This window comes from Danaus plexippus, chromosome 23 (genome assembly GCF_018135715.1).
Source record: "Danaus plexippus chromosome 23, MEX_DaPlex, whole genome shotgun sequence".
NCBI lineage: Eukaryota > Metazoa > Arthropoda > Insecta > Lepidoptera > Nymphalidae > Danaus > Danaus plexippus.
This window is the reverse complement of record NC_083551.1, coordinates 3,497,131-3,508,506: the sequence shown is the minus strand read 5'-3', so window position 1 is coordinate 3,508,506 and position 11,376 is coordinate 3,497,131. Positions and strand designations below refer to the sequence as shown.

Sequence of the window (11,376 nt, the reverse complement as noted above, 5' to 3'; positions counted from 1 at the left end):
TTCTTTTTTGATATTGTAATCTATATGGTATTTTATGACTCAAAAACATTCAATGTATTTCAAAGATTTTGGGAAGGTATTTTCTGTTTGAAATGTAACTCGATTGCTTCTAGATTCTCTTAGAAAGTGGGACTGGATAAATATACTAAAGCAGATAGCATATAGGTTATAAATAATTTTGTGACATACTTCAATCACTTTAGGTTCTTGGTGGTGTCGGAAATTAAAAAAAAAACAACAGATTTCCATAAGATAAATTTCATTACCTGTATAAATGCTTATTACTTATTTATACCATTTAATGAACAGGACACTTAAAAGAAAAGAAAACAAACCACACAGTAGGGAAAAAGTAATTTCATAGTCAAATTAAATCTTTTTCAGATAACCTAAGATGGAAAAGTATGTTTATGGAATAAAAAAAGAAAAAAGCTAATAACTTGTCAAGGTGTTGCCTCGTTTATTTTTTTTTATATAGACAATATTTTGCCTAAAAGCCGGAAATTTATATAATAGGATAAATCGTCACAAGGTTGGCTCTTCTTATATCTATGTACATTTACAACAAGTTTTTTTTAATAGTCAAAATGAATAAAATTTTCGTTTTAAGGTGACTTCAATGACTGTTATTATTTAATTAGAGGTATTTTCATATCTTTTTTTATGGCATAAAGTACCCTAGATTTTGTACAAATAGGATTTTGTCATTACTATTTCCCTTAAATTAAACGTGCTAGTTCATTATTGGGACAATATTGTATATAGTATTTTACTTATAAAGCAAAGATTTCTAGAAATTATTCACATCCTAAAATAATTATAAATACTATTGAATCACATTTCTTTGATTAGAAATGTATGTACGCAATTACATCAAACTTTAAAGGCTAAAGTAAAGTAAAGTCTATAAACTGCATCATTCCTTCCACGTAGGTAAAGATGCAAAATACCTTTGCGGCAAAAAGTATTTACCCTTTATAACAAATAGGTATTTGAACAGAATACAGCAATTTTTAAACCATAGGTAAAGAATTTTGATAACGAGTGTGTTTCAATCATGGTTGTTATAATATTCATTGCTTTCTATTTTTTCTTTCAATTGTGATGTACTGTCCGGAAACAGCTTTCAGAGTAATCTCATACTTTAATTTCATATTTTTGTGGTCGCCGTGAATTCTGTAGTTTTGAAATATGTGAGCGAAAGTAACTTTCAGCGATGCGATTGCCATCGCTTTTCCTGAAATTAAATAATGTTATTATGTAGTCAAAATTAAAAACATAACTTTTTTGGAATTAATATAAAATATTATCCAAAAATTAGAATTTATATTTACCTATACAAACTCTGCGACCGAAACCAAAACTAGCAAAATACTTGTAATAATTGGTTTGTTGGGAAAGCCACCGTTCCGGTCTAAACTCATCAGCGTCTGGACCCCACATTGGATGTCGATGTATTCCATAGATCGATAAAATTACAGTGCGACCTTTTGATAAAGTGCAGTTACCTAAATAATATTACATATATATTAGATATTCAATGATTTTACAAAAAAAAAATTACTGTTATAATAAAACTTCATACGTAGTTTGACGTTCTTATCGACATATCGTGCTATAGCAGGTACCATTGGGTAAAAACGCATTGTCTCTTTTATTACTGCATCTAAGTAAACTAGTTTGTTAAGGTCTTCTTTAGTCACATCTCTGTCTTCATCGCCAAAAACCTGGTTTAACCTAAAATTTAAAGCCTTATAATTTTAAGCCACAAACATTTATTACATAAAAGGAAGACGGCAAAAGCGAAGAAAAAAGGCAATAAATAGGCATATAGATCAGTTTTTGAAATGAAACTTTTTTCAATATCAAATTGTACTAGTGCTCCGAAAAAAATCTGTTTTTGAGCTACTTTTGTCGCGCTTATATTCAAACATGCGTCCAACATCTGAATAATTGTGTTTAGAAAATAATAAGAAGTCAAACATGCAGCTAAAAAATTTCTGTTAAATGCCTATGATTCGAAAAGAGACAGTTCCTGTTAAGTAAAAAATTAAACTTGAATAAGTGGAAACACTTCTAGGTGCTATTAACTTTTGTCAAAATGATTTAATACGCCAAATTCGATTACAATAAAAAAATTACAGTTCTTAAAAAATGTTGACAGTTTCGTCTGAACTTAAAAAGGATAATGTCTTTTTTGCAACTAACAAAACAATCCTTCCCAGAATTAGTGATAGCTAGGATGTAGATTTTATTTAGCTTGTTCTCTATTATTATACACTATTATCTTTTCTATATAGGTACTACAACATTGCATTACATTTATTATCATAAAAACAGGACTAGAAAGCAATAATAATCTAACATAAAAATCATTATACATATATTTACTTACTCCTTGTGTATTTCTTCTTGCACTCGTGGATAGGAACCTACGGTGACCAAACATAACATAATAAATCCGGCGGAAGTGTCTTCGCCAGCTGCAATAAATGTGTCTATATGTTGTCTTATATCCTGATCAGTGAACTGTGAACTATTATTCTCACAAATTTTCAAAATAATTTCCGCCAATGTTTCGAATTCGAAACCTAGAAAAATAAGATGATTTCTTGTTATTTTATAAAAAAAAGTAATAATTTTGTAAAAAGAAAATACCAAACCTTTTGTTTTCTTTTCTTCTGTATTAAAACATTTTTTTTCTTTATAGCTTGTTTTCATTTCACTGAGAACCTGAAACATATTTATTATAACGGAGTAAAAATCTGTTTTTCAGATCAGCACTAAAAATTCACATTTGTGTGTATAGTAATTGCAATAATTACAAATACAAATCCCTGTACGGAATGTAAGACTAAAATGAAAAAAAAGGTTTATATAAGATGTGACAAAAACAAAAATAAGTAAAAATATATATTAATACAAGAAAAATGGAGAAAAAAATTTAAGAAGAAGGAATATTACCAAATATGGATTTAACTATGACCACAACTAAATTCTATTACATTTTCTTGAAAAACACTTTCTAGCCACCTATAAATATACACAAAGCGGCTACGGGTTGGACTATAATGATGAATACGTATGAGAAACAATACACATTCCCAGAGGATATTTGTGCGTTGTCCTCCAGAACAGACATATCTATGTATTCGCGAATTTTAAAACGCGTTCTGATAATAGAGCTTACGGTTCCTTGGGAAACCAACATCCCCAAAGACCATGCCATCAAGGTTAATAAATATTACGAGCCCACAAACGAACTCACTCGAAATCAATTCATTCTTGGAACGTCCTTTCAAGGCACCTCTAGTAGGTTCTTTTCGAATTTGGTTAGGTAGAGAGAGGAACTTGGACGGTGGAGTTGAGAGTTTAACGCGCGTTAGATAAGGGTCCGTTAAACCTACACCTGGGTCGCAAGTCCCAGGCACTGTTGAAGCTCCTCTCCCTACAACGCGATGGACCCGGCACCCGCACGGTGAATCCATTGAATGCTAAGAGGTTTCTTCTGTGTAGCAATATACTTATTTAAAAAATAATAATTACGTATTTCTTAGGTATTAGAATTAAGCTTTAATGTTTTTAACTCAAAATTTTAATGAGGCCAGATTCGTTAGGACGATCCAACAAAGGTGGTTTCTGTAATAAAGTTTTACTTCTTTTATTCTGTATTAATCGAAGGCCACCCTGAGCATTCATTGATCTACATGTAGGTTTGACGAAACGGTTTACGGTCCATACGGAATAAACCAAGGCAATTCTTTGAAACAAAAAAGAAAAAATGAACATTTGGTTATCACATTCAAGAAATTATTCAGCCAATCACTACAAAAACCCTAGCACCTAATAACCTTGTTTCGATTTGAAGTCAATCGCTTCCCATTGCAATTAAGGTGACCTTTAGATTGTATTTAAAAAGAAAAACAAGAGTTTTTTCTAAAAGTTGGAAGACGGACTCATGGAATTAAATATAAATAACGGGAAACTCGTTTTCGAGCACTTATGATCGTCTCAAATAACAAACTACTGATAGACTAAAACCATCAAAAGAGGCTTCAGTGTGTGTCAGATTAAGAATGCCTGATCACAAATGTTACATAGATAATGTAAAATTTTCATTTAAATTCGTTTACAATTTCAATAAATTCGTATCCAAGAAATACGTATTACTATTTCTTTCAAATTTATATTTTTTAAAGAGTGAATGAAAGGTCCATTATAAAGGTAAGACTTTAATTTCCCATGTGTAAATAGTCCAAATAATTAAATTTAAGACTATTGTCCAAACTATTTAATTGATATTCTTTATATCAACTACACGAGTTATATATCCAACATTAATTTAATATTAACGTTGTAGTCTATGTATAATGAATATACTCACTGTGTTTGTAATGTTGCTCATTGTCTCAATACATTCGTCTTCTCTCTTCTTTAAACTTGAAAAACTGTACATAAAATTGCTATGAAACAAAAAAACTTGTATTCTTGATATATAAATATTCATTATTTCATCTTTTTTATATTCTTTATATCAACTACACGAGTTATATATCCAACATTAATTTAATATTAACGTTGTAGTCTATGTATAATGAATATACTCACTGTGTTTGTAATGTTGCTCATTGTCTCAATACATTCGTCTTCTCTCTTCTTTAAACTTGAAAAACTGTACATAAAATTGCTATGAAACAAAAAAACTTGTATTCTTGATATATAAATATTCATTATTTCATCTATCTTATTCATGTATTTGTTTTTAGATTCTAGGTTCTCCATTAACTTCGTTCCAAAAGAAGCCACTGAAAGATGTATCAATACATACCTGTTAATTTTTGAATACATTACAAATTCTCTAACATATTTATGAATAAAATGAGAAAATAAACAATAACCCATTTCAATAATTTTATATGATTACAAAAATTTGTTTATCTTGTAGGTTATTCCACTATATGTCGGCAACTGAAGACTATTGATTGAAACCATTCAATGAAGAAAGTGTAAATCGAGAAAGTTGAATGGCTGCTAAAATTGTCATTGGAATTAAAATCAGTACTAAGGCATAACAAGAATATGATGGAATTTTTTTATCCATGGCATCGACATCGGTTATTGTGGTTAACCTTGAATAATGCCCTCGTCTTATTGTAAGGGGCCACAACTTGATTGAAATTGACTTAATATATTATACATATGAAGGAAACTGGAAATCTGTTGAAGACAACGTCCTCAAGACAATAAATAACTACGGGAGAATAGTTTTTAGAACAATAACGACTAGGAAAAGCAGGATTAAGAAGTTAAGATATTGGAAGAATTAAAGTAGATCTCCAGGCCGTAGGAAAAGATCAAGCGAGCCAGATATTTATCAATTAAGTGAGCGTTAGCTTGGTAATGTAATCAACACCAATAGCTTTAATAGGAATGCCAAAGATAATATAGAATGTTTTATTTCTTTTGTTATTGTCTGAAAGATAAAATAATCTAAGTCAAGTGGGGTGGCATTAACTTAAGAATATGGGAAAAAGTCAAAAGAAGAGTTGAAAAATATTTGTTTGGAGAGTTCGAATCAATATTTTTAACATAGTGTTTAACGTTAGATTTTCTGCCAATGGCTAATGTTAATGCACTTGTGTTTATGTAAAGCATTTTCAATGGAAATGAAAATATGAGGACATTTTTCATCGAGAAAAATCCCAGAAATTTCTTAGCTTTTTATATAAATTAAAATTATCCTATTCTGGATAATTTCTACATCTCTTAACATCTTTTTTCTATATAATATACTATCGATGCTTGAAACATCATCGTCAGAAGAAAAAAGTTACTAGGATTGTCGAAAATCGCTATATCACACAGAATTTATAATACACAAGTAGAAATTTAAAGTTATTATATTTTTTACATTTTTTTCAAGGGTTAAAAAATTATTAAAACTAACGATAATTTTTAAGATATTAAGGTGTTTGCTATTATTTTGTTAATAAATTTTGATACCTCTTGTTTGGTTTTAGGTTTTTTTTTTTTTCTCAAAAAAATATTTTTTACAAGCATTTTCAAGATGAATAAGAATGAAATGACGTAAATATAAAGATATTAGCTTATAAAGATAAGCCTAATAAATAAGTACACAAATAAATTTTAATGCGCGTATGATTGGTCATAATATATAACAGATACTCACTACATATTAATTCCAAAGCGTAACGTCTGGAATAAGCATGGGGATCAAAAGGTCCTTTCCCAACTTCTACTTCTAGATTTTTGATGAGGGTACGAGATAGACTGTTGAAGACACCCAAAAAATTATTCAATATACGAGCATTGAATATTGGATTTAATAGTTTTCTATGCATTTTCCAAACCGGTACTGCAAAAATAAATATTACGTAGAACGTATATGCATATTCTATAAATAGATCTAATATATTCATATAATTGTGGACTGACATCTGATTAAAAATCAATCGTCTTAAAAATCTTTGGTGACGATGATCTAAATGTCAATGCATACATCATTTATTCATAACAAACAATGAAATTAGCAATTTAAATGTAATTTGTTTTAACAAAAGACTGGATAAGGTAAAAAAAGTTTGAAGTTACAAAAAATTACATTGTTTATTTATCTAATTGAACAATACTAGTATTAAGTTTAACATTCCATTAAGATTGAAATTTAATTATAGAAATAGATATGTAATACTTTTATTATTACAGTATAGAAGAAGAGGATATTTATAACGTTTTTGTTGTAAAAAGCTGTACATGATGAATTTTTCAGTTATTAATTATAAAGATCCTTATAACCTCATGGAGTTTCTCACACATATTGATTTATTTATTTATTGGTTGCCATTAAATTGTTTTTGAAATAATCAATTCATTAATGTAGATATTAAAGGTCAGGCTATATATAAGGAAATGAGTTTTTTTTAATTAGTAATGTTTGTGTATATTGCACAATAAATTCAATATTTTGTTCTGACACTACGTGTTTCCGTGTTTGGGGGTAGATGAAACGACATTCATGATTTTGATATGTCGAGATTTAAAGATTCAAATAATATTATAATTGTTTGAAGTATTGCTAGACATCGTAAAAGGCCATGCTTTGATATTCACAATACGTAAAGTATTGTTACGTTTAATAGCTTTTTTATTAAAATCTAATTCCTGTTGATTCTACATATTCATACTCTTTTAAGTAATTAATATATGTTTATTATTTTTTATAATTATGTGAGTATATAAAGAGATCTAAGAGTCTCGAGATCTAAGTCACCTCGTCTGCCCGTGATCACGATTGCTGCAAAGTAACCGAAACGTCGGGATTATGTAGTTTTTAAATAATAAAATCCGCGTAGTAAATCCGAATAATACTAGTTTCATTTATATGTGAGTATATATAAGTTTGGGAAATAAACCGTCTTATGTTAAATAAAATATAAATTTATGGTTATTTTTTCTTATATAACACGCTGTTTTACGATTATAATTTACGAGTTTCTTAAAAACGACTATAAGTGAAGGGTTAAGATATAATATTTTTTATGCTTTATAATGTTCAAGTTACTCACCCGATGACGTGATGAGGCCATTTCCAATCCAGTTTTTTGCGAAGTCATAAACGCTATCCTTTTGTAAGCACGCATTTGACACAGTGAAACAATCTTCAGGGTCTGTTAGAACTGAAATATGAATATGTTATAAATAATTGCATTACTTAAAATTTGTTTTAATAAAAACAAACAAATTATAATAATATATACCATATACGGTTCGAGGACCAAAAGACAGTTTCATAACTCCATCTAGTTTTTGACACTCTCTGCTCATTTCTTTTATAAGACTCCAGAAACCTACAATACAAATAAGTCTAAGTGGTTTATTTGTACATTTAATGTCAAAAGACGATTTCAAACTGTGTAAAAATATCTTTTTAGATATTACAATAGTAGTAATAATAAGTAAAATAAATTTATTATTTATAACCTTTTCGAATCAGGTTATGCTAATGCCTCAAGATTCAATAAGTTTAAAAATTAATAATTAATTCAGTGTCATAGTAAATAGTTGTATATTTTAAATTCAGTTGCCAATTCCATGAACAGATTGATATGTCCCACAGAATTGCAATCTCAAAGCTGATATGACAAAACTAGACGTACGGGTTGTATATAATTTTTCTAAACTATGAAACTGTGATGGTAAAATTTTTTTTACTGTTTTAACAAACTGACCAATATCTAATCGAAGTTTACATCGTAATTTTTTTTTAACAACTAAATATAGTCCTATAAATGGTCGGTATAAAAACTATTCAGTATTAAACTATGGTGTTTTGATGTTATTTTAAATGATGAAGTATACACTCGTATATGTATTAATTCACAAACATCTCATTTTGGGCCCGGTTATTGTAAAATTAAAAAATAAAATATCTTTGACTAAACGAAACTTTCAACTCATTGCGATATTTAAAGTCAGAAAAGATTAAATAAGATCTATGTTTTAATAATTAGAATATTGAACGCTGACTTTTTTATGTTCTTTTATGGTTACTTACCTTCAGTATCTTCTGTAATACGGTATAGTTTTCTCAAGTCTAAAGCAAAAAATGTCGGTGGTTCATCTTTATTCGTATCTCTTTTTAACCATATCCAAAGTAGAAATACCAACGTCCACAGTAATATTAACAGGAACATATCGAATCTAACCTATTAATTAGAACAAATATTACTAAGAATAAATTATGTAACAAATATAAGAGGGAAGTACCTATGAACACAAAACCATAAAGCTGAAATCTGAAAGCTGAATTGAAGATATATCAAATAGGTAGTACGGACGTGTTTTGTTTGCCCTTGAACTCAAACACTTTTAATTTAGTTCGATCAAAAAGTAATGTATAGAATATAGACGTTAGAATGCAACAGAATATAACTTATCACGGAATTTCAAATAGTTTAGACGTATTCGGGTTAAAACAGTTGTATTAGTTGTACACTTCATACATAAACTAAAATTACATTAGCAATGTTTGGTTAATATATTTAGTGTTACAAAATACTCAATACTTTTCGTTGTGACTCCGATTGCTATGTTTACGCGAACGCAGTTTTATCATATAAATATATATGATAATATTGTTATCTAAATAAGATAAATTTTTAAAAACCAATTAATTGGAAATATATATTTTTATTGCAGTGTATTATGATGTGAAACTCGATTTTTTAGAGGGATATCATTTTAAGACAACCTGTATCCGCTTACAGAGAATAATAATTATATATTTTTTTGCTCATTTAAATACATACTTTTAGTAATGATTAAACACTGATAAAATTATAGTCTGGTTTGTGAACCAAACGCTTTTAGAGGAGCGGCAATATAGAATTTGTAGTAAAGTATAATTTCTGTTATGTACACCAATTACTATTATAAATAACTAACATATGGCGATATAGGAATCGGACCGAAGTTACAAGTACTTAGACCGATTATTAATATAAATTAAAGCAGAATATTTACAATTTCACCATCCCTATACCGCTAGAACTATATTTGAACTAGTAGTGACCTAATTTGTCCTGATTGTCGATTTTAAATTTCAATATAATGTAGATTTATTAGGCAATTCGGTTATATTTTTCACACACCAATTCAAACGCTTAAAATTTGAGTGTCCGTTTGTATTATCAAAATAGCCGCATTTGATTAAATGCATATGGATGGACAGACTATATATTTCATAAAATAAGAGGCCAATCTAACGTATTTAACATTTGCAAAGTTATTTTCTATATATCATTGTTACAACACAAAATCGTTATGTTCTTATAGCTTTTTGTTATTGATAGGAGTCTCTAAATAATAACAAAAAAAAATGTAGTCCACTAAGAACTTAAAAATAGTAAAACGTTTTATAAAATTAAATAATAATAAATAAAGGTAATTTTTTATAATGTAAAATTAATGCTTTTAATTATTATGCGGATCTCAAGAACTAGAGATTAGCTTAGTAAATCAAGATTGTTATTTAATATACAATTAAAATATATGATTAAAACAATATAATACGAAAAATATTTATAATAACTTCTTTTAAAATAGCAACAGAATAAAAATATCATTTATGTGATTGATATAAGATAGCAAATGAAGCAAACATAAAAAAAAAATTTAAACATTTACCAATACAAGTGTCCCAACGACTTTCGTTGATGCCTACACAACTAAATATAAATGACAACTGACTGGATACACATTAAAATTGTATTAATATATTCGAAAAAGTTCACTCTTATAATATAATTATGTATTCATATTTTATCATTATAATTTAATAAGAACTTATGTATGCACATGTTCTGTGTTCCTGAATTTGTTTGGGTTTATTTTTTGTTTTTATAATATATACTAATTATATGAATTATTTTGATTAGATCTTTCGTTTTTTTATTTACATTAATATAATCTAATTAATGTCTTAATACTCAAATTTTATAAACTTCCATATAAAAAAACTATGCTCGTTTGTTGTTTGTATTTATGAATAAATTAATTAATTATTATTTCAACTTTTGGTAAATAAATGTATAAAAATTGTCCTTAATTAAAGCAATGAAATTAAGCTAATAATTAAACACACTTATAATATAAATAATACGAAGTATGTATCTACGTAGATGACAATCATATAATGATTGACATATGAAATAGTGATCTACCTTATTTCTTCATTATTATTATTAACTAGATAATTCTCGACTATGAGAACAAACTCTTTTACTCTTTACAAAAAAAAAAAAAACTTTTTCGTTGTTATCTCTAGGACATCCAAATTTTAGGTCCGTGCCATGAAAACGGGAACCAATATTTTTTTTTGTAAAAAGAAGGAAGCGTATCGTTTTATCCAAATGTAAGGAAGATCTAGAGCAGAAGGATGTTATTCCGGAAGTATAAAAAATCTAGTTGTCCGATTTAAGGAAATAAAGAAATCAAAATACGTAATTTATGCGCAACCTCTCCAATTGCATTCTCATGAAATAAAAGGCTGGGTCTGTTTACGGCTGTGGTCAAGGTCGACTAGATTGACTTTATATAATTCGGACAGCAATAATGGAAAATTTTAAGATTCAACTGTTCAAGAATAATGTATATTTACATATATATTGACATTTATATGTATTTATATTTGTAGATGATACATATATATAAATAGAATTGGAGTGTCTGTAATATTAAAATATCCGTCTATGACTACACGAATATGAATACGATTGTACGGTACATGAACCAACATACTATTTTTTAAAATTTTTGTCTTCCTGTCCGTCTATTTATCTAAACTAATCTCTGAAA

General features: G+C 28.0%; 1 protein-coding gene across 1 annotated transcript; it reads right to left on the bottom strand.

Annotated features, from left to right (window-relative positions):
* Window positions 1-271: 271 nt before the first annotated feature.
* On the bottom strand, window positions 272-10,286 carry LOC116774863 (cytochrome P450 4C1-like). The gene is made up of 12 exons (XM_061523995.1): window positions 10,207-10,286; window positions 8,576-8,726; window positions 7,779-7,868; window positions 7,587-7,697; window positions 6,191-6,376; window positions 4,605-4,805; window positions 4,385-4,527; window positions 2,664-2,733; window positions 2,396-2,591; window positions 1,586-1,737; window positions 1,335-1,508; window positions 272-1,237 (listed from the first exon to the last, which is right to left on the bottom strand). Exons 2-12 carry the CDS (start codon window positions 8,712-8,714, stop codon window positions 1,074-1,076), a joined length of 1,626 nt encoding a protein of 541 aa, XP_061379979.1. The 5' UTR covers window positions 8,715-8,726; window positions 10,207-10,286; the 3' UTR covers window positions 272-1,073.
* Window positions 10,287-11,376: the final 1,090 nt, after the last annotated feature.

Coding starts and splice junctions, on each gene's coding strand:
- LOC116774863 (XM_061523995.1), bottom strand. CDS start 8,714: ATGTTCCTGTTAATATTACTGTGGACGTTGGTATTTCTACTTTGGATA. Junction 4,528..4,604: donor CAACATTACAAACACAGTGA/GTATATTCATTA, acceptor GTTGATATAAAG/AATATAAAAAAGATGAAATA. Junction 1,738..2,395: donor CAAGAAGAAATACACAAGGA/GTAAGTAAATAT, acceptor TTTAAATTTTAG/GTTAAACCAGGTTTTTGGCG.